Here is a 22,742-nt window from a genome sequence, read left to right as displayed (position 1 = left end):
TTTGTTTACCACAGGGCACATATTAAAGTTCATATAGAGGTGAAAGGCAATAAATTAATAACTGACACATTCATACACACATATATATTCCTGACCATTTGTCCATAAGTAATTAATGCTTAAATACATGACTCATGAACTATGTTAAAAATTTGACTTTATTTTTTTACCTCCACAGTTCTCTTAAAATGACTGCAGGGGTGGTAAGTGTCCCCTACCCTGGATGAGAACTCCAGCAAGACAGAATTAAGACAATTCCATGCTGAGGTGACTTCTGTCAGGGATGGATTACTCAGTAAGCAAGGTATGCACGGGCTTACATGTGCTTACTTACTAATCTGTAGTGTACAATTTCACCTGTTTTTCACCACATCAAAGAGCGGGACCAGGTTGGTTCCATGGAAAGGGCTACTGACAAACAACTGGGGTTCCACAGGCAGCAACAGCACTGCCTCCCCTTGCCTCCAAAGTTCTAGCATAACGTGGAGGCTAATGAAGGATAAATTAAGGTACCATTGAACAAATCAAAATTTAGTTGCAAGTAATAGAAGCAGACTCTGGGTGATCATGGCAGAAAAGGAGTTTATTAAAAGGATATGGTGAACAATCTGACCCATTGTGAATGTGGGTCACTCTACAAGGAAACGGGTCTGGACTTTTCAAAACAGCCAAAGTCTTGAAAAACAAAATGAATGGCTGGGCAGGGGATAATTACAGATCAAAAGAGATATAACTAAATGTAATGTATAAATCTGGATTAGAGCCTGAATCAAAAGGGGGAAAAACAGATATAAAATATACTTTTGGGGATACCCAAATATGGACTATATACTAAATGATCAACTTCTTGTTAATTTCCTTAGATAGGATAATGTTATGGTGAGACAGGAGAATATCCTTATTCTTAGGAGATGTATGCTGAAGCATTTAGTGCAAAGAGTTATGAAATCTGAAACTTAATTTCAAATGATTCAAATAAAACTATAAACATATGTATGTTTGTATTTATGTGTGTGTAATTATAGAGAATGTATGAACACAGTAAAAATGCATCAAACAACTGGTGAATCTAGGCAAAGTGTATATGGGTATTTATTGCACTTTTTTTTCAGTATGTCTATTGATCTGAAATTTTCAACAATAAAAATATGAGATAAACAACATATAAATAAAGACAAAGAATTTTCTAATTTAAAAAAAAGGTTTAGTGGCTCATAGAATCATCAAGAAAGACGAAGAACCAGGGTCAAGAGTAACACCAAAAACTACTCCCCAGAAATATTCCCATGAGAATTCTGCCAAGCATCTGACACTGGTTTGTGTTGCCGCCACTTTGGTGCCAAAGATTTAACTCTGAAGTCACTGCTGCTTTGCCAGAGTCTCATCCCTTCTCTGACTCTGTGGTTTTCAACTTTGGCTGCGTAATGCATACCTGGGGAGCTTTAAAAAATAATGACGCCTGGGCCCCAGGCATCTGCTTTTACTAGTTTGAAGTGGGGCCTGGACTCCCCAAGTGATTCCAATATGCAGAAAGGGCTGAGACCCACTGGAATAAATAAATGACGGATTCAGGTGAAAAAATCTGGTGGTCCAAGGTGCTGATATATTGTCTCTGTTAGCGTTACTACATGAATTGTTGCACATTTTAAAATGCTCAATGTGTAACAGTGTAAACAATTAAATTGAAAAGGCCACAATATCTTCTAAAGGGAAGATCTGACATAGTCTTGTTGTGGTAAAAAAAAAAAAAGTTTAAATGACCAGGCTGAATTGTAAATGGTTAACATTGGGACTGTCAAAGTAAGAGGTATTGCCACTTTAGTTACACATATCCCATTAGAGGGAATCATGATGGCTGACGTATATGCATATTTTAAAGTAAATGCCTTAAGCGATTAACATGAAGCTCAGTCTATGCTCCCAAAGACTGAGGGCATTAATATTTCAAGCCTTAGAGACACTACAAAAATGGGGAAGCAGCCAGCCCAAGTCTGTCTACCCCTCCCTCCTTGGCCTCTCCAGTGGCTCTGGGGGGAAAAACCACTGGTGGTGCGGAATGCATAGCAAAGTCCCATTCCAGAGCCCTCTTCACCCTGGTTTCCCTCAGGGGTTGTGGAAAGTATACTTGGAGGGACCACTGAAGCCTTCTTTTCACTATCTATCACTATATCAGCAATTAAGTATTTCTTTAAACTTTCATAAACACTACAAATGGCTTCAGAGCAGTAGTGCAGGTAGAGGATTCAGGGACTGCTTTTAGCACTGCAGTGGGTGGTGGAAGACAGAAACCCTCTGTTGATTAGCAGGTAGAGGCAGCAAAGGAAGGAAGCCTGGCCAGTCACTATGGTGGAGAAATGAGGAAAGGGAGAGACAGCCAGTTAGGATTGAAATATACAGATGTTACGGCCTCTGGCCCCACTCTGCAGAACTCTTCATTCTCTAACCTCTGGGCCTCTGGTATAAAAACTGCTGCCATCCAGGGACCTTGGGGCTGGGTGCTTTCTCTGTTGAGAATTGGAATGAGGGCCTTGCTTCTAGCCACTGCCAGTGCTACAGAGGGAGGAAATATATTCAGACATTCCTATTTGAAAATCAAGCAACCTTCTTTATAGAAATTCTGCAACACGTAGTCAGTAGGTTGAGATTTATTCTGGGTCAACTATTTGGCATATGTGGACTGGTCCATATCTCTGTGCTATCCAATATGGGAACCACTATCCCATTAATACTTGAAATGTGGCTAGTGCAATTGGGGAATTAAAATCTTAATTTAATATTAATTAAAATAGCCATATGGCTACCAATTGAACAGTACAGTTCTAATGCCTCATGGGTCAAAACCAGTGATTTCTTCAAGGGACTTCTCTAATCACTACTGAGAGAACAGGAGAGGGTGTAAAGGAGAGCTATCAACAGATCTATTTGGCCACTTAAACAGATTCAAAATTCTCCACTGCTTCCAGAGACGGGATGGTGCCACATGCTTCAGTATGCCCTTCTAACTCTTGGCTAATGCCAATGGGAATAAAAGTCCTAGGATTTTGGTCACTCAAATGGCATGAGACCTAAGGTTCAATGCATAGAATCAGAGGTTTGGGGTACCCTTGGGGTCATCTATGCATGGAGATCACCAGTGACACATGGCTGGCGGGGAGCTGGGGGTAGGAGGGTTCATTTCCGGACAGGGTTTCCAGGGCCAGAAGAGGATTTAGAGGTGGAGGGACCTGGGGGCCCCTTCTGGGCACCTGAAGGCTGCACAGTCCCCTTCTTTTTGGGGATTAAGGCCTTGTTCTTGCTCTTGAATACTTTGCTGGGATCCAGCTTGTTCACAAAAGAGTCGGTTTCTTCTGTGAGCAGGTTTGTGTTGTAGGTGATGGGTTTATACATGTTGAACCATTGCTGTAGGGCAGAATTGGGAAAGAAGATCACAAATCAAAGGAGAAATGCCACTCTTTACACTATGAAGAAAAAAAAAAACCCGTTGCCGTCGAGTCGATTCCAACTCATGGCAACCCTATAGGACAGAACAGAACTGCCCCGTAGGGTTTCCAAGGAGTGGCTGGTGGATATGAGCTGGTGGGTATGGTTAGCAGCCAAGCTCTTAGCCAGTGCACCACCAGTGCTCCTTATACTATTTAGGATGCAAAAAAGGGAGAGGAGAGATTAGAGGGGGGAGGGGGTTGGGGCAGAATAGGGAACTGGGGAGATGTGGCTGAGAGAGAACAGAGCGAAGTCTTTATAAAAAAACTGCCTTGTAAATCTATTAGCACTTTCTTTAAATGAAACTGATGACAGATCCAGCAAACCCTGGTAAGACACACATACTGCTCTCTAAAGCTCCATAACTTTTAAAATAAATGCAGTTTGAGAACTAAGAATCTGAGCAAACTCCCTTCCTTCTAATCTAGTGAACCCTAAGCCTGGGGTGCTATATCTCAAATCACTGGGAGACAGTGCCCTTTTAATTTTTCTGCCCTCAACTTAGGGAGCCCTGGTGGCACGGTGGTTAAGAGCTTGGCTTCTAACCAAAAGGTGGGCAGTTGCAATCTCCCAGCCGCTCCTTGGAAGCTCTATGGGGCAGTTCTACTCCGTCCTATAGGGTTGCTATGAATTGGAATCGGCTTGACGGGAACGGATTTTTTGGGTCCTCAACTTAGCCACTCCCCATTAGGTGTATTTGGCACTACTTATCCACAGGGGGAAACCCTGGTGGCGTAGTGGTCAAGTGCTACAGCTGCTAACCAAAAGGTTGGCAGTTCGAATCCACCAGGCACTCCTTGGAAACTCTATGGGGCAGTTCTACTCTGTCCTATAGGGTCCCTATGAGTCGGAATTGACTTGATGGCACTGGGTTTGGTGGTTTTTGGTATCCACAGGGAGCTCCAGGACAGAGGCCAGCTGCCGAGGTTGGTGCTCTCTTCCCTACTGGTTCCCTGGGCAGCTGAGGGCAAAGGATATCCATATCTACTGACCTTTCATTGATCACAACCACCCCCACAATGTTGAGGAACGTGTACTGACAGGGAATGAGCTCCACAATAGGGTATTAAGTGAAAAGAACAAGAAGTGGAACAATGTAAGATATCGCATTTATGATTTAGAAAATAGGAAACAAAAAACAATATGCACACGCTCATGCTTTATACGCATGGAAGAAACCGGTAATAGTGGCTGCCTCTGGGGAAGTACATTAGCAGGTTGGACCAGGGGAGTCAGGAACTTTTCATTCCTTTTGTGTGCATGTGCTGCCTCTCCAAAAGAATTAGACCTAAGCCCAACCCCTAAATGTAATTAATTAAAAGTAAAAGAGCTCACGAGGTAATTCTGAGAATTAGTCATGTTTAGGAACTCTTAACTGGATTGGTATAACGTGAGGTTGTCCACCTACAGTGGAATCAGCTGCCTTGCTTATCGAAAATGCAAATTATGGGCTCTACCCCAGATCTCCTGAATCAGATGGTGAAGCTGGAAATCTGCAATTTAACCATTTCCTGAGATTCTTGATGCACAACACAGTTTGAGATGACAAGTGTCCTTCCCTTACCTTGACCTGTGGGCTAATTCCATAGCTGGTGAAGGCATACTGCCACTGGGGCAGGCCCAGGTGGGTGATGAGCAGACGATAATAGGCAGTAAAGGTATCTGTGAGAAAATGCCAGTATAAAGCTCTGTCCAGGAACCAGATCTCAGTGTCTTGCGCTAATCCTGAAATGGCAGACAAAAGAAATAAATGATAAAGGATGGCTTAACACTTCTCCCCCTTTATTAACTCATGTTTAAAAGTATTCATGGTTAAAAAAAAAAAAAAAAAAGTCCAGCAGTAGAGAGAATGTCAAATAAAACAATGGAAAGTTCCTTCTATTCTCTTCTAACCTCCCAGTCCCATTCTCCAGTGGCCACTGTTACCAGTTTCTCTGGTGTTCATCTACAAATTCTATAAATCCTCCAATGATCGGTCAGTTGATTGATCTATCTGCAGGGCTTTGTACACCCGGAAGTGCACTGAGGCTATCTAAGCAGATGCTCTTTTGTGTGGAATCAGCATGCCCTCCCCTCATCTGCATATACTGTGCTCTCTGCTTTCCTGATGGAGAGAATCTCTGGCTGGCTCTGGCTTTCCTGAAGAGGTCTTTTTCAGGAACCAGTCAGTAGTGCTGTGAGAAACCACCACTGAGTAGCTCACTCTCCTGTGCTGTTGAGTGACATCCTGGTTGCGCTGAAGCAGGCACTACAGGGTCAGCTCCTGCCTCACTCCCATTTCTGACCCTATCCTAGTGTCTAGATAGCTGTCTCAAATCCCTAAGTGGCCTCCATCCTCCAGTCTCTTGCTCTTTTAAAACTGCTTGTGGTCACATATATTTTCATTTGAATCTTGCCATTCTTCTGCTAAACAGCCTTAACTGACTCCCTGCTGTCTTTCACATTGTGTCCAAACTCCTTTGACTGGTTTTCAAAGCTTCTCATGAAGAAAGCAACTGGTTTTCTCTCTTCATCCACAAGATGAACCATGTAGCCCACTGAATTGAAACTGTCATGCCCCTAAATCATTGTACTTTTCATAGCATGGCTTTTACCCATTTGTCTCTTTGCTTGGATAGCTGGATGCTCCCTTTACCCCACCAAATCCCACTCACCTCATATCTAACTCCTATCCATACTTCAAAAGGAGCCCTGGTGATGCAGTGGTTAAAGCGTTGGGCTGCTAACCAAAAGGCTGGCAGTTTGAACCCACCAGTTGTTCTACTGGAGAAAGATGTGACAGTCTGCTTCCGTAAAGATTTCAGCCTCGGAAACCCTATGGGGCAGTTCTACTCTGTCCTATAGGGTCACTATGAGTCGGAATGGACTTGATGGCAACAGGTTTTGGACGCATACTTCAAGGTGCAGCTGAAAGGCTACTTGGCTAAGATTTCTTTAGCTGGAAATGAACTCCCCTACCTTCAGAGGGCAATGTGTATCATTCTTGTGGCATTGATAGATGGTCAGACTGTAAATCCCCGTGTCTGTGTCTTCTTACCCCTACCAGACACAGAGCTGCTTGAAGAGGTCCAGCTCTGAAGTTCCACAGTCCCTCAGATAAGATCTGAACTGCTGTTGGGGGAACAGGTGCTCCAGCCACTGCTCAAGGGGCAAGGTCTTTTTCTCTTGATTTCGTATCTGGGGTTCTTAGACTGAGGTCTAGTAATTCAGATTTTCATTGCTATTAATTAGCTTAGGTATATTATTGGGTTTTTGGGTTTTATAGAGCATAGAACAAAGATAATATGTTTTCTGGATACTTGTCTAATGCATGAGTCTGCTGGAGGAGTCTATAAACAGAATGACTACTCACCTATTATCCTAATCTCATAGACTGTTTTGTAGTAACTCACAAACGATAATGGCTTTAAAAGACTCTGGTAATTGGCTTAGAGGGGGTTGCTCAGAGAGGAGCAAAGAGGCTTTCTGGGTCTTGGTGCCTACAGGAGACCTGGGCAGCATCTCAGGAGGCCACAGAGGAGTGTGCCTTTTTGTGATGGCTGGTGAGCAGGGGCAGCCAAGGCCATCCTCAAACTATAGGACCATACATGTAAACGATACTTACCTGGTTTTCCACTTTTGTAGACAAGGCAAACCTTCCCATTTCCATTGCAAGAATCCAGCTCAAATATCACACTGCGAGAGTCAAAATGAGGCTTCTCTGGTTGGTCCTCACCAGCTGCAAACCCAGAAGTGAATGGTAATGTTCAAAAATACTCATTGCAAACATGTATTTATTCATCCAGCTTTGCTAGGATGAAAAAACAGGGGGGAAAGGCCTTACTTCAGGCATATTATTAAATATGATTTTCAAATGTGGGCCAAATGAATTCTATACTCTAAATGCCCTGGCTTTCATGATTAGAGTAGGCCTCCTGTCTGGGGTCCCACATCATCAATCTACAGGATCAGGGAATCTAAGGCGGCATGGGGAAAACAATCCAAACATTTTGGGAGTGGGACTACATAAAGACAGAGTAATCTGAATGGCCTGATGTTGACATATTTTTTTTCTTTTTCCCAGATAAGGTGTTTTCCTCTCATTTATAGTGTTTTATGGTCTTTTGATTAGAATCCACTTGGCCCTAATTTATAATATTTAATGATAATGTTATGGAGTGCAATGCTGGTTCAGTTGGAAATACCTACTTGGAAACCAAATATCATGGTGTAACAGAAAAGATAAATCTTAGAAACATAAACATTAGAAACCTTCTCTCCTGCTTCTTTCATTATAGCTATTATGCAATAAAGATTAGTACAGTTACTCAGGTGGGGGGGGTTTACAAACCTAAGAGAGATTCCATATTCCATACAAAAACAATTTTTATTTATACATATGTCCATACATATACATAATTCTATATAAATGAATATTTATATTTCTAATAAAAAAATTTTAATTGGCTTTCCTGTCCCCCAAAGGTAAAACTTTCATATTCTTCTTGATCTCATATGGTCCTACACAGACATACAGATATACATTTAAATTCTGTTTAAGAGTGTTTATTGTATAAGAATGGGATGTCTTTGATTTATTCTAACAATTTATTTTAATATTTCTTTGGATTTCCTACATAGATAATCATATCCTCTGTACATAAGGACTTAGGTCTGCTTGTTGGGCTATCCTAGAAAGCAGGAACAACGCAAGTGCCAGAAGTAGTTTTTATTCCCATGAATATGTGGGACAATATGGCGCCTATCCCTAGGCTCAGTGCTTTGCTGGGGCTCCTTGAATTCTCTGTTACCTAGTCTACTTTTACTCTTCCAGCCCAGGGGCAGGGAAGACTCGGCTCTCCTGCTCAACAACTTCACCTGTTAGAGGTTAAAAAGCCTGAGCAGAAACATAGGAGGCCAATGTGACTTCTCCCCACCCTTTATAGTTCCCACAGATCTCTAAGTGACAGGCTTTTCCCAGGACTCATCACTTTGCAAGCTTTACTCCTGGATTCCTCTGGTGCTATTCTCCAATTGATTGCCCAGTTGGGGAAGACAAAAAATGAAAAAACTCTGAATTAGTTCTCTCTACCAGGATTTCAATGAACCCTAAGGCCTTACTGTGGAAAACAATCCTAGTTGCTTATTCAATATTCATTCTCCCTTTCTTTCTAGTAATTAAACCCTGATTTTGTTTGAGGCAGCACTGGTACACCGCTCCAATACTCACTTCCTCAGACTCCCTTGCAGCTGTCCTGTTTTGGCGAATGGGATGTACTCAGAAGTCTGTTGGGAGGAGTGTCTGAGAAAACTATTGTTTCTTGATAATAAGGGACAGATTCTTTCAACAGACACTCTTTTGTCCTTTGACTTTTATTCTTTTTTCCTGCCTGGAACATAGACTGGAAGCCTGGAGGAGGAGCCCACATTCCTCAGCCATGAGGCTGAAAACCATACCCAGAGGGTGGTGTACCAAGAAGCCAGAAGGAGACTCTATCATTGACTTTCTCAAGCAGCTATATCAGTTTAGTTCCAGATTTCTTGTGAGAAGAACAAACTCCTATTGAGTTTAGACACTGTAATTGGGTCTTTGTTTAAAAGAAGTGCTCACTTATACTCAGCTGCTCATAGGTTTTAGTAGCCATTTGACTTAGTACGAGCACTTCACTCAGAAGTGGCAAATAGCTCATAGGCAGGAAAGGAGAGGAAGGGAGCTGCATTTAGACTGCCATGTTCCCTGAATACTCTTACTAATGTAATGCTGAGTGAAGCTTTATCTGTAACATTCATTTATTCACCAAGTACTCATTAAGTGCTTATTACATGCCAGGTACTGATCTGGGTACTGGGAACAAAACAGACAAAGCTCCAAATCCTAGCATTTTCTTCATGAGAATTTCCTTTGTTGATATAGGCTATTCTCTGGAGTCCTAAGAAGACATGAATGGGAAGAGTTTTGGTTTGGGGGAATATATTACAGTGTCACAATATCCTCCCATGGTTTTTAATATTGTGAACAGGAGGCAAGCAGGATAAATTCTAACCCAAAACAGATGTTCCTCTCAGTACCTTCATCTGTATCGTCCTCCAGGTCTGCCAGAGTTGGTGCATTAGGAAGCGAATACATGGAAGACTGGTTGAGTTGACACAGTTTTGAGATGCTGTTAATTGCCATGCTGCCCAATGGAATGGTGTGATCTATGGGAGCATTAAAAAAGAGAGTTACACAAAGTAACAGCCTAGTTACAATGCTCATCATAAGAACTTCTGCTTGAATAATCTAAAGCAGAGCTTTTTTTTTTTTTTTTTCTGGTTTGCTTTCTTTTTTTTAAAATTTGTATTGTGCTTTAAGTGAAAGTTTACAAATCAAGTCAGTCTCTCATATAAAAATTTATACACACCTTGCTATATACTCCTAATTGCTCGCCCCCTAATAAGACAGCCCACTCCTTCCCTCCACTCTCTCTTTTCGTGTCCATTTGGCCAGATTCTAACCCCCTCCACCCTCCCATCTCCCCTTCAGACAGGAGATGCCAAGGTAGTCTCATGTGTCTACTTAATCCAAGAATAAAGCAGAGCTATTGTTCGGTCTCAGAACTATGGAATCTGATAGAAAGTAAAAAGAAGAGGATCGCTGCATTACATGCCCCAAAGCACCAACCTTTCATGCAAAAAAAAAAAAAAAAAGCAACTAGCGCATTGGGTGAGTCTCCACGGCATGTGTTAGGGTAGAATGTTGGGAAATCTGGGCAAGCGGCCCGTGTGAAAGGTAGAGGATTTAAAAATATATTCCTTGGTTTAACCACCACTCTGCACAAAGTTACCCTTTCCAAAGGAGTAATGTTATTGTTGACATGTGCCATTGAGTCATTTTCAGTAGTGACTTTATGTGATTTTTCTTGGGTGTAATCTTTATGAAAGCAGCTTCCCAGGTCCTTCTCCGTGGAGCCGCTGGGTGGGCTCAAACCACCAACCTTTAGGTTATCAACCAAGCGCTTGTTAAAAGCTTTCACAATAGAAAATATCTCCTTTTCTATTTGTCATTTTCCCTTATTCCATGCAGAGAACGATGGCACCCTCTTGCTTGGTTCTAGTTTTCTATGATTAGGGTGTAAATAAGGAATAGGCAGACTGCATATGTTCCTTATCTATTACATATAATCCTTGTAATATAGGGTGCTGGACATGGGATGACACACAAAGACTTAGAAATTTGACTGCTGAAAAAATTGCAATGGTTGAAGATAGTAACGTAGCTAGTAGCTAGTATATAAAAAAAAAAAAATCAAACCCATTGCCATCAAGTCAATTCCCACTCATAGCCACCCTACTAAACGGAGGAGAACTGCCCCATAGAGTTTCCAAGGAGCGCCTGGTGGCTTCAAACTGCTGACCTCTTGGTTAGCAGCTGCAGCACTTAACGCCACCAAGGTTTTCATACAGACTACAGAGTGTCTAAAAAGAAAAGATCACCAAAGAGGTAAATATCAGAAACTGTCACTGCTGTCTCTTCTGTTAAATGACTTTAGCTATTCATTAAAGAATGGGATAAGAAGACTGGGACTGGGAAGATTAAATCAGAGAAAGTATTGCATTATGAATAGGGACTCATTCACAAAATCTCCATGAAACTTTTTTCCTTTGAGGCAGGCTTATGAAAGGGCTAGATTGTCCCCATGATGTGGGTAAGGGAGAATTTGACAGTCAGTCTAGTCTCTGACTGCTCTCTCTGTTGTCCAAAGGCCAAGCTACAAGGGAGGGTTCTGATGATGATGACAAGAATGATTTCTGGGCCACTGGAAGAAATGGCTCTAAGCTAAAAGCTAATTAAGTGTTCAGTGGTAAGCTATAAAAAGTGACTCTTGTCAGCACTATAAGACAGAGACAGGAAGGCTTTGGGAATCACCAAAAAAGGGAACCCGGATACATAGGCAGGAGGCAGAGGCCAAAGAAGGGGAGAAGTCAGTTCTGTACACATGCTGTGCAAAAGAAGTCATTGCATTCTTAGGGACAGCATTGGGGAGGTGTAGGTGACTTCCCATGGACCATAGTAGATCTAGGAATGTGATTGGAATTGAGAGACGATAAAGGTCTCTGGAGGGCTGGGAAATTTGTGCCAGGAATGGGCTGGAGTCCAGTGGCTAGATCAGGGTTTCCTAGCTTATAAAATTTTATAAAAGTCTTCACCTATATGTGCAGTGCTGCCTTTCATGTTTACATAGTACCTGCAATCTCTGACATGTACAAAGTTGTGAGTTCCCACACCCACAATGTAAATGAATTTGTCCTAAACACATTTAAGGCTGAAGATGATGGCCTGTGAAATGACGTTGGCGACATAAGCCGAGGTGATGTGAGGCTCTGGTATTAGGGTTAGAGCCCTGAGGTTTTACAATGGTGGGAAATAAGGAAGGAGCCTGGGATGCTGACCCACCTTCCCCATCCATCTCTACTGACCATGTACTCTTGTCTTCTCTGAAATTTTTCTTACAAGGAAAACTTATAGAAAAGCCAGGTTTGAATCAAAGGTTAGGGGCCAAGTTTGGTAAGGTGGAACTCACAAAGTACCTTTCATGTGAAGCAATGCAAAGGAAATAGCTATGCCAACAAAGATACTCTCTTGATACTGTTCTCACGAGAGTCTTAGAGGCTACATTTAAGTGTGATCACTTGTTGCTATTTCCCTTTAACCATGTAAGAAAAAAATGGCAAAGAAGTAAATCACTCTTGTTAAGTTCTAATGCATGAGAGGGGGCATTGAGGTCTACCTGGCTGGACCACCTCACCAGGCAACCAGTTGGCCTAAAGGACCTCATCTTCTCTCCTCTGCTGTAGCTCTTCCTCTTGAGTGAACAGGACTTATACAATATGATGATGATAATCATAATGGTCATTTACTGAGCTTTGCTATGCACCAGGTACTAGTAAGCTACGACTGCTTCCTACCAACTTCCCTCAACAACACCATGAGGTAGATACTGTTTTAACAGCCATCGCATAAGTGAGGAAATTGAGAGTTAGTAATAAGCAGTAGGAAGCCCTGGTGGCATAGTGGTTAAGGGCTACGGCTTCTAACCAAAAGGTTGGCAGTTCCAATCCACCAGGTGCTCATTGGAAATTCTATGGGGCAGTTCTACTCTGTCCTATAGGGTGGCTATGAGTTGGAATCAACTCTACGGCAATGAGTCTGGTTTGGTTTTTTTTTTTGAATAAGCAGTAGCGCTAGTGCTTGAGCCTAGACAGCTTTTCACCCCTGTATGATAATGACCCTTCACCTCTCACATGGTGGAATAATAGAGGCCAAAACAGAATGAGGACGTTGTATGGCAGAACAAGTACAATTTGTTACAATACAGAAGTCACACTCCCTTGCCTATGGCCACTCCTCTCGTTGAGATGACCAGCCCTTCCCATGAGTGCCTGAGGCAGCTCAACTTGAGGCTTCTGCTCTGAGGTGGAATTCTTGGAGGCTTTAAGTCTGATTAATGTTAACGATTAATGCTTTCGTCCATCCCAATCCAATAGGAAATCTCCAAATTTTGCTTCCAGTAAGGCATTAATTAGATTCTGGCATGAGGTGATCATATGTGATGGATGAAGCAATGATGGTATTTGTTAGCTCTGGAAGATGACCACAGTTTGAACTCTGCACTTGAGGAGAACCCATGAAACCCCCCAGATTCAAAGATTCGAAAGTTGAAAAGGCCCTCAGAGTTGTCTCACCCAGCCTCTCAGCCAAGGAGACACTCCCCTCCAGCAAGTAGGCAGGCTTACCATCCAGCTTGACATTCCAGGTCATGTGGAAGCCATTGGTCATCAGGTAAAAATTCTTCACATCCTCAGGCAATGCACAGTTATTCTTCTACAATCACAAAGCAGCTGAGTGTTAGGTCAGGGCTGGGAAAGAGGGTACAGGGCTGTGCCTCATAGCAGCTGGCAACACTACTTACCATGTTTCAGATCCTGAAACTAGGAAGACTCTCACTCATAATTACCCTACAAAATGCTACCAGAGAGGCTTGACGTCTAGAAAGTAGTCACTGGTTTGATCTCCTTTTTGCTTTACCAGACAAGGGATACTAGCTGTCTGCTCTGTTGTGATGATGCCTCAACAGAGTGCTATCTGAGAAGGAGCTCAAAGGGATCTGGTTGAAGAGGAGACTTAGGGGGAGATGGTGAGACAGCAGGTCCTAGGCAAAGTTTGAGAATGTTACCCAGCACACCAACCCAGTGCCGTCAAGTCGATTCTGACTCAAAGCAACCCTATAATTGAGACCCTATATTGAGAATGTTAGAGCAAAGTAATTATTGCCATAAATTTCAGACCATGTTCATAAATTATCTTCTGAAACAAATTACTGGAGAAATGAGAACATCACAAAAGTGGAGAGTAGGTACTTCTAGAGCATTTAATGCAAAGAGCCTATTCTATTAGTTCTGAGAGTTTTTTAAAGAAAAAAAAAGTTCATATGGGTAACAAATTATCCAAGCTGGTGGTGAAGAGAACAAAGGAATATCTTAATATCCTCTCAGGAAGTACTAGGAGCAGCAAGCCCTAAATTCTAAATAATGTAATAATTAAGTAGCCTTTGTGTCTGTGTGGAAACCCTGGTGGTATAGTGGTTAAGTGCTATGGCTGCTAACCAAAAGGTTGGCGGTTTGAATCCACCAGCAGCTCCTTGGAAACTCTGTAGGGCAGTTCTACTCTGCCCTATAGGGTCACTATGAGTTGGAATCGACTTGACGGGAGCAGGTCTGGTTTTCTGGTTTTCATGTCTGTGCACATGCCTGACCAGTCTTCTCTAGCCAACTCAAACTACTGGTGTGCACAGAAGGCTGAGTTCTCAAATTCCTTTCCTGGGTCCCTTACAGTGACTTCTCGACATGGTTATAGAGGCAAAAGGGCAATATGTTAGTAATTCTGTCCAAGCTTTTGGCTTATTGGATCCTTTGGTAATGTGACACTGACCACTGCTTATGTCAAGTTTCTTTAGGTCATATTGTCAGTCAGTTTTAGATACCAATGTGTAGGAAAGTACAGTGTAGCAGCATAATCTGAGTTCACTTCCTAACTGCTACTATATGAATGACCTTGAGCATATCACTTGCACTCTGTGACTCTAGCTTAAGAATAATCTCTAAGACTGAGTATACAAAACACTGGAGGTGGAAGGGGATGTAAACTGGCTTGGAAGGAAGAGGGGAGACTAGGAAATTATTCTGATTTGAGACTATACCATTTTCAAGAACTACAGGTGAGAACAGAAACCCTGGTGGTGTAGTGGTTAAGTGCTAGGACTCCTAGCCAAGAGGCTGGCAGTTCGAATCCACCAGGCACTCCTTGGAAACTCTATGGGACAGTTCTACTCTGTCCTATAGGGTCGCTCTGAGTTGGAATCAACTTGACGGCAGTGGGTTTGGTTTGTGTTTTGGATAGGTGAGAAGATGGCTCCAAGCTTGCAGATGATTTTAACCAATGTTTTTAGGTTACTAAAAAAACAACAATCATTTTAATGAAATAAGTTTTTAATTTCTGTGATCTAAAACTAAAATATGTATTCGGATCAGGTTTTATTTTTTCCCTCTTCACCACCTAGTACACAATGTCACAGATGTAAAACCTACGGGATTCTCTGACTCCTTGGACTAACTTATTTTGGGTTTGCCCTTTTTATTTCCTGTATGGCTCAATTCTCTGTGCTCTCAGAAAGGAAAAAATGTGCATGCAGAATGCCTTTCTTCCACACCGGGGACTCCAGCACCAGAAGCCTACAATAATCAGTGTCCTGACAAGCTTCTTGGTCCTATTGTGGCCCAAAAGACCAGCATCCACTCCGTGGTTTTGGTCACTAGTGCCATCTAGTGGTAGAGACAAGGAAACTACTGTCTACCAGTCTTCCCCCCTCCACCCACCCTGCCATGTTCAATGAGGTACGTTGTTTGTTGATTGAATGAATGTGTAAAACCAGTTCTGGAGGCTCCTTTTTCTTTTCTTTAAGAAAAAAAATTTTTATTTATCTTTTTATAATTTATTTCTGTTGCTGTTGAGAATATACATAGCAGATCATATACCAATTCAACAATTTCTACATGTCCAATTCAGATACACTGATTACGGTTTTTGAGTTGTGCAACCATTCTCACCCTCCTTCTCTGAGTTGTTCCTCTCCCATTAACATAAATTCACTGCCCCTAAGGTTCCTATCTAATCTTTGCTGTGGTCAATTTGATCCTATATAGACAGATCTTCAAAGAGCACAATGCTCAAGGCAGACATTCTTTACTAGTTAAGCTAAACTATTGTTTGGTTTTAAGAATATTTCAGGGGATATATTTAATTTAAGGATTAAAGATTATCCCAGGGCAATAGTTTCAGAGGTTCATCCAGGAACTCCATGACCCCAGGAAGCCTGGATTCCATGAGAATTTGAAATTCTGTTCTGCATTTTCCCTCTTTTGATTAGGATTCGCCCACAGAATCTTTGATCAAAATATTCAGTAATGGGCCAGGAGTAACAGAGGAAGAAAGAAAGTCTGGAATAGCAAGAGGAAATGGAATGTGTGGCTAATTGTTTCATGACCAACTGCCTCCTTTTGCCGCGACACCAGAAGAACTGGGTGGTATCTGGCTACCAACTTTTCTTAATGAGGATTCCAGGAAACCTAGCTGAAAACAGATGGTAGGCTATTCTGCATTGTTCGTCTTTAAGTTAAGCTGGAGAATTTCAGTAGTAGTGGCTGTAACATTCATTATGGCATTTATTTCACACAAGAAGGAAGTTTTGGTATTATTTTATACCAGTATTTTTTTAATTCATAAAAATAGAAAAAAGTCTGTAAAATCGAATATTTAATACATTTTAAATACTAAAATTTATGAACACACAAAATGTCAAATAAAAAAAATCACAAAAAACATTAATCCTCCGTTGTCATTCTAATGTAAATTACTGGTGGCCCTAGGCACTGTTGCTTCCTTGGTGCCTTCTGGGGAGAAAGTCAAGAAAGAAGCGTTGCATTAACATAGGACTGAAAACTCTATCTAGCCCAATGATGACTCCAACACATATCTCCTAATTGTCAATTTTTTTTCCTTTTCCCGAGGAGGCGATCTACAATAGTTTAATTAAGCTACTCTAGAAGGAGTTCACTGCAAGCTGTGTTACTACTTCATCAGTAGAAGCCACTCTTCTTACGCTTTGTGAGCTATCAGTTAGATTCCCAGAAAACCTTCATGGGCACTGCCAGAGCCTCAAGGAAAGGGATAAAGGTTAGCCGTTGCCTCCAGCTTACCTTTTCTATGACTGGGCAATCCTGCTGCCCACGGCTCCCTCTCCTTTTAGAGATCATTTGACCAGAGAAAGGAGCTAGGAGGCAGATGCAGTATTGCTTGCAAAGAGGGTATTATGGATTGAACTGTGTCCCCCCAAAATGTATGTTGAAATCCTAACTCCATGGGGGCAATTCTACTCTGTCCTATAGGGTTGGTATGAATCAGAATTGATTCGATGGCAATGGGCTTGGTTTTTGGTTTGATATACCTGTAGATGTAATCTTGTTTGGAAATAGGGTTTTCTTTGTGATGTTAATGAGGTCATATCAGTGTAGGGTGTGTCCTAAACCTGATCACTTCTGAGTTATAAGAGGCAGCAAAGACACAGAGACAAGCAAGCACAAATGAGGGGAAGACAGATGGCACACGAAGATCTCCAAGGAATTGAGGAACATCAGGGCTACAGACACTGACAGACACAAGAATCTTCTCTAGAGTTGACAGAGAGACAGACCTCCCCTATAACCAGAACCCTGAATTCAAACGTCTAGCCTTCTGAACTGTGAGAAAATAAATTTCTGTTCTTTAATTCTTTTGTGCCCAGTGGTACATGTAATGACTATGAACTTTTTCAGGCTCTGGGGTTTATAGGGAAGTTGCCGTACTACTGATAGTGCACGCTGCTGCAAGGCAGGGACCTTTATGAGTGTTTGAAACTGAAGAAGTGGGTGTACCACAAGTTACTGTTTTTACAGGGTATTGTAATGAGGTGTCTGAATTTTTGGTAGGAAAAACAGAAATTTTGAAAATTTTTATTCGTTACACATACACGCCAATAGACCCCAGTGGGGATTCGGGGGTATAATTGTACTTCACATGTACCACTAAACACTTAGGGTAGGCTTGTGGGAGGGGGCAAGTAAAAAAAAAAAATCCATACTACCTACCAAAAATTCAGACACACTCAATGATTTGGCATGCTTCCAAAAATGAAAACACATTGTATCAACAAAAAATTCAAAGCAGAAACTAATTGGGTTACCAAAAGAATTAAAGTCACCTACTTGTTTTTTTTTTATTTTTTACTTGTGGTATTTGTGTTACAGCAGCACCAGGGAACTAAGACAGGGAGTTAGAGCATGAAAATTAAGGTTTCTGTGGGTGCTCGTCCATGCTGGGCAGGCTGCCCAGGCAGCTTATCAAAGAGTTGCACTAAAACCTTGCTGGAAACCTGAGGCAATGAGGACAACTGCGCCTATTAGAACCCCTCTCAGGAAGGACATCAGTGTAGTGGGGGAAAAACCTGGATGGGCTGTGGAGAGATGCAGTGAGATCTCCTGGAAAGTTCTTAAGTGTATTCTCAAACTCCCTTCTAAGGAGGGGTAGAAGGCCTGGTTAACTGGAACCTTCTGTTTTGATGAGTGAGGTCTGAGAGTTGGGGCCAGAGCTGAATTGCTTAAGACTCAGAGTAGAGGCAGCATACTCTTCCCCAAATTCTTTTTCCACATAAAACATCAGTCTCCCTCTAAAAATACATGGTGAAAGAGTATATAAATATTGGCTTGTCTGCGGGCACTACATGTCTTGGTGTAGCTCTGAGTATGGCTGACATCTGCCAAGACAACTTCCAGAACAGCAATGCCCCAGGCTTAACTAATCATTGGGATTTCACAACTGGGGGGGAAGCCTTTGCACCTTGCACTTGCAGCCACCCTGCTTCAGAGCTGGTGGGGGTGGTAGCCTCATTCTCAGGACTGAAATGAAGGGATGCCTTATGGGAAAGAAGCTGTGACCTTGGGAAAGTTTTCTACTCTGGCTTTTTTTTTTTTAATCTAACTCAATCATTTATTTGTTCATTCATTCATCTGACATTTAGTAAGTGTCTCTTATGAAAGAAATACTGTGCTGGGCATCAAAAACAGAAAGAGGAATGAGACAAGGTGCAGGAGGCTGTGGAGGACATGTGGATTGCTTATTCAAACCCATCTTCCTCCTCTATCTCCTTGGCAGAATGCTGATTTTGTCTGAGACGGGAATGTGCCCAGTAATATACTTGTTTTCAGAGCCTCTTCTGCAACTAGTGCAGGATATTAAAATGTAGATAGGAGTCCAGTGAGGGAGTTTCTAGGAAAACTTTCACTTTCCTGTTAAAAGGTGATGGATGTGGCTGGCAACATTCCTTACTTTTTCTTCCTGCCTTGAGCTTGGGGGTGATAGGGATTCTAGCAGTCATTTTCTACCATGAAGCAAAAGGCCAAAACGATTTCAGAAATAGTAGTTTAATGTTGTCAGGGCTGATGAACCAACAGCAGCAACTGTCTACCTCAGGACTGTTATGCAAGAAAGATTAACTCCTGTTTGTTTAAGCTATTGTTAGTTCAATATTATATTTCTTTAAACCAAACATATTCCTAATTTTTACAGAGACAAATGTGTACGGGTAAGTATTTTGGAGCTGTAACAGGCAACAACAACTAGGAAGGAATAGTCAGAGAAGTAGAGGAAGAATCAGAAGGGGCTGGTGCCTTAGAATCCAAGGGAGGGGAGAGCTAGGTAGAGGAGATGATTAACAGTGAGAAATGCATGAAAGATGTCAAGTGAGATGGATACTATTTTGGCAATGAAGAGTTACCTGGTGATTTTTGACAGAGAGGTGTCCATGGAATGGTGGTGGAGGAAGACAGCCTACAAAAGGCTGAAGAGTGGCTGGGACATGAAGAAAGGGGACAATAATTGAGACTAGGGGTTGGCAAACTCTAGCTCATTGGACCTATTTGGCCTACCACCTATTTTTGTAAATAAAGTTTTATTGGAACCCAATCATGCCCATCCATTTCAGTATTGTCCACAGCTGCTTTCAGTGCTACAATGGCAGAGGTAAGTATTGCAACAGACACTGTATAGTCCATAAAGCCAAAAATATTTACTATCTGTCCCTTTAATAACGAGTTTGCTGACTCCTGATGTAGACGATTTTTTTAACGTGTGGCTATGCAAAGGAACAAAGGGACAGGGAGCTAGAGGGAGACACAAGGCTGAAGGTTTGTTTTTAATTTTAAAGAGAAAGGAAAGACTTGAACATTGTTATTATGTTCTATAGAGAAGCCATGGAGAGGCTGTCAGTATAAAGGGGGGAATTGAAACCATTGAGAGAGAGGGACTAACCATTGGAGGAAACACAGATGTCAGGGGTTGAGTAAGAGCATAAGGTGAGGGAGTCACTTGTGACATGGTGTGGTGCCATGGATCGCTTTTGTGTGGCCTTTCTAGCCATGGTCTTGTAAGTTCCGTCCAAGTGATTGGGCAGGACTGTGTGATAAGGTAATTGTTATCCATCAAAGGGATTGGTCAGTTTTGTCATCTCGCTGGACATGAAATGAGCCAGCCACCCCAGAGGTGGGAAAAGAAAAGTTCCCACCATCACCAAGGAAGAAGAGCTAGTGCATTCTTTGGATCTGGGATCCCTGTGCTGAGAAGTTCCTGAAACCAGGAGAGAGAGAGAGAACTGTACCACTAAAGGCAGCAGAGACTCGGCAGCAGAGACTCGGCAGCAGGAGACGGCACGGTGGGCTTCCAGGTCCACAGAGAGCGAAAGCTGAGTGCCTTTGGGCAGAGGCTGAGGGCCAGGGAGAGGTGTGCCTGTGAGCACGGCTGGGCAGAGGCTTTCCTGACGGAAGAACTGTATCCCGAGTGTTCCTGAGCCTGAATCATAACTGTTACTTCCCTAATAAACCCCGTAAGCCTGAGTATTGTCTGTGAGTTTGTATGACCATTGCAATGAGTTACCGAAACCAGCAGAGAAGTAGAGAGTGTTGTTGGAGGGACGGGTGGTGTCAGAAATGGTAAAGATGGTGGAGAGAGGAGGCATGTTTGACCTCCACCTCAAAAGAATCAGTCTTGGGCTGTTGATCTTACTTAATTCTCTTTCCCCCTTGTGAAGTCAGAAGAGGTCAGACATGGCCCCTACATCGCCGTTTTTACACATGGTGTCTGCAAGCTGATTTCTCCTACCAGGAATGCTTACAATGATTCATAACGGGTGTGTGAAGAACAGCTCTGCAATAAGGTTCAGAACCTGCTCTCTGCAAACTGTAGAAAAAGCTAGGCTGAAAAGAAAGGGGATATTCTGGCAAATCATTTGGCCTCTGTGGGCCATAGTTTTACCATCAGTAAAATGAATTTTTATCTGGAGACTGGACAGTCTAACCAATGCAGAACTGCAAAGCATTCTACAACTATAAAATATCACCAAAATGCTTAATAATAATAGAAGTCTCCTGGCAGTAGGGTGCTGTGGGAATTAAGAGGCAGATGCTTTCACGACGCCTGAAAGATGAAAAGCTCGGTGTAGACATTAGATATTACTAACTGCCATCATTACAAAGTCACAGTGCACATGAATCATACAACTGCACAAAACAAGGCAGACTGAAACTGCTTTTTAAAGAACAAAACAGGGTAAAATATATTAAAATGGGAAGAGGTTGTTCACTTTTTCTTTTAACCTTAGGGGACTTGCAGCAGGTATATGGCCATTTAGGTTTAGTTTTCAACCATTTCTTCCTGGATTTGTACCACAGAGTCACAAAATATTACATTAGAGCTGGATGAGTCCTTTGACAACACTGATTTCAAACCACTTATTTCACAGACGATGAATATGAGACTCAGAAGTTACATTACTGCCAAGGGCCCAGAGCTGGCGTAAGACTTTTACTCCTGGCTCTTTTTCCTACATCATAATGCCTCCACAGTCTTACTAATATATCTTACCTCAACAACCTTCCCAAAGAGCTGCATGTGCCTAAAGGAGCTGAAACAGGGGCAGTGGGCCTCCTCTTGGAGGGCTTTAGCTGGCTATGGAGTCCCTACGTGGTGCAGATGGTTAATGTGCTCAGCTACCAACCAAAAGGTTGGAAGTTTGAGTCCACCCAGAGGTACCTTGGAAGAAAGGCTGGGAGACCTACTTCCAAAAAGTCAGCTATTGAAAACTCTATGGAGAGCAGTTCTGCTCTGACACACATGGGGTCGCAATGAGTTGGCACTGACTTGATGGCAACTGGTGGTATCGGGCTATGTTTAAGCAGCTCTGGCTTGGCTGGGGTGTTGGTTCCCTTTCTGTCTCTCTGACTAAACTTTCTTATTTCAGGATGATCTTATCAAAATGGGGTCATTTTGGTAAAGGCTGAGAGAGTCAGAAACAGTGCATTAGAACTGTAGAGGTCCTAGAAAATGCGATGCAAGGAAAACAGCACTTATAAAACTGCCAGAGCCTTCTGTTTTTTGATCCTCTCCACCATAATTTTGTGGAGGCAGGTTTTATTAGTGCTGTTTTATGGATGGGGAAATCAGGGCCTAGAGTGAATCAATAGTTGTTAAAGTTAGAAAAAAGACCTCTGTCATCTTGGACCTCCCCCATTGTACCCATAAGGAACTTGTTTTTTCATTAATCCCACTGTGAGCTCTTTACAGTGAGAAAACAAGGTCACTTGATCTCTGCATTCAAATGCTTTGCTCAAGTGAGGCCTTTCTCCTGGGAGGGATGGGGCAGGGAAATCCACCCTTTTCCTCTATCCTTCTCTTTTTCTCCTTAGTGTTCGTTTGGGCAACCATGAGCAGGTAATTCTCCAAACAGATGGATCTCTAGGGTCAGCCCCCTAGAAAAGTGGGACATATCAGTCCCTTGGGGTCCTCTTACTCCCCTTGTATAGGCATGTCTTAGTTATCCGATGCTGCTATAACAGATAACCACAAATGGGTGGCTTTAACAAACAGAAATTTATTGTCTCACAGTTAGGAGACTAAGAAGTCTGAATTCAGGGTGCAGACTCTAGGGGAAGGCTTTCTCTCTCTGTCAGCTCTGGAAGAAGGTTCTTGTCTCTTCTGAGCTTCTCCTGGGTGATCTGCATGTAACTTGGTATCTCTCTTCCCCCATTTCTGCTTGCTAGCTTGTTTGTTTAATCTATTTTATATCTCAGGAGATTGACTTAAGATACATCCTACACTAATG

At 42.3% G+C, this 22,742-nt stretch overlaps 1 protein-coding gene across 2 annotated transcripts in view; it reads right to left on the bottom strand.

Moving 5' to 3' along the window:
- Positions 1-562: 562 nt before the first annotated feature.
- TPGS2 (tubulin polyglutamylase complex subunit 2) overlaps positions 563-22,742 on the bottom strand; it is a 44,575-nt gene continuing 22,395 nt past the window's right edge. The window contains exons 3-7 of one of the 2 annotated variants that reach the window (XM_003406736.4): positions 13,234-13,321; positions 9,529-9,657; positions 7,085-7,198; positions 5,045-5,205; positions 563-3,399 (exon numbers count right to left, since the gene is read on the bottom strand). In XM_003406736.4, coding sequence (XP_003406784.1) covers positions 3,172-3,399; positions 5,045-5,205; positions 7,085-7,198; positions 9,529-9,657; positions 13,234-13,321 — 720 coding nt within the window. In that variant the 3' untranslated portion in view covers positions 563-3,171. The remainder of the gene's footprint in view (positions 3,400-5,044; positions 5,206-7,084; positions 7,199-9,528; positions 9,658-13,233; positions 13,322-22,742) is intronic. The other variant, XM_064294595.1, reaches the window with a different exon arrangement.

The sequence above is a fragment of the Loxodonta africana genome, chromosome 11 (assembly GCF_030014295.1).
Source record: "Loxodonta africana isolate mLoxAfr1 chromosome 11, mLoxAfr1.hap2, whole genome shotgun sequence".
Classification (NCBI taxonomy): domain Eukaryota; kingdom Metazoa; phylum Chordata; class Mammalia; order Proboscidea; family Elephantidae; genus Loxodonta; species Loxodonta africana.
This window is presented reverse-complemented; position numbering and strand designations above follow the sequence as displayed.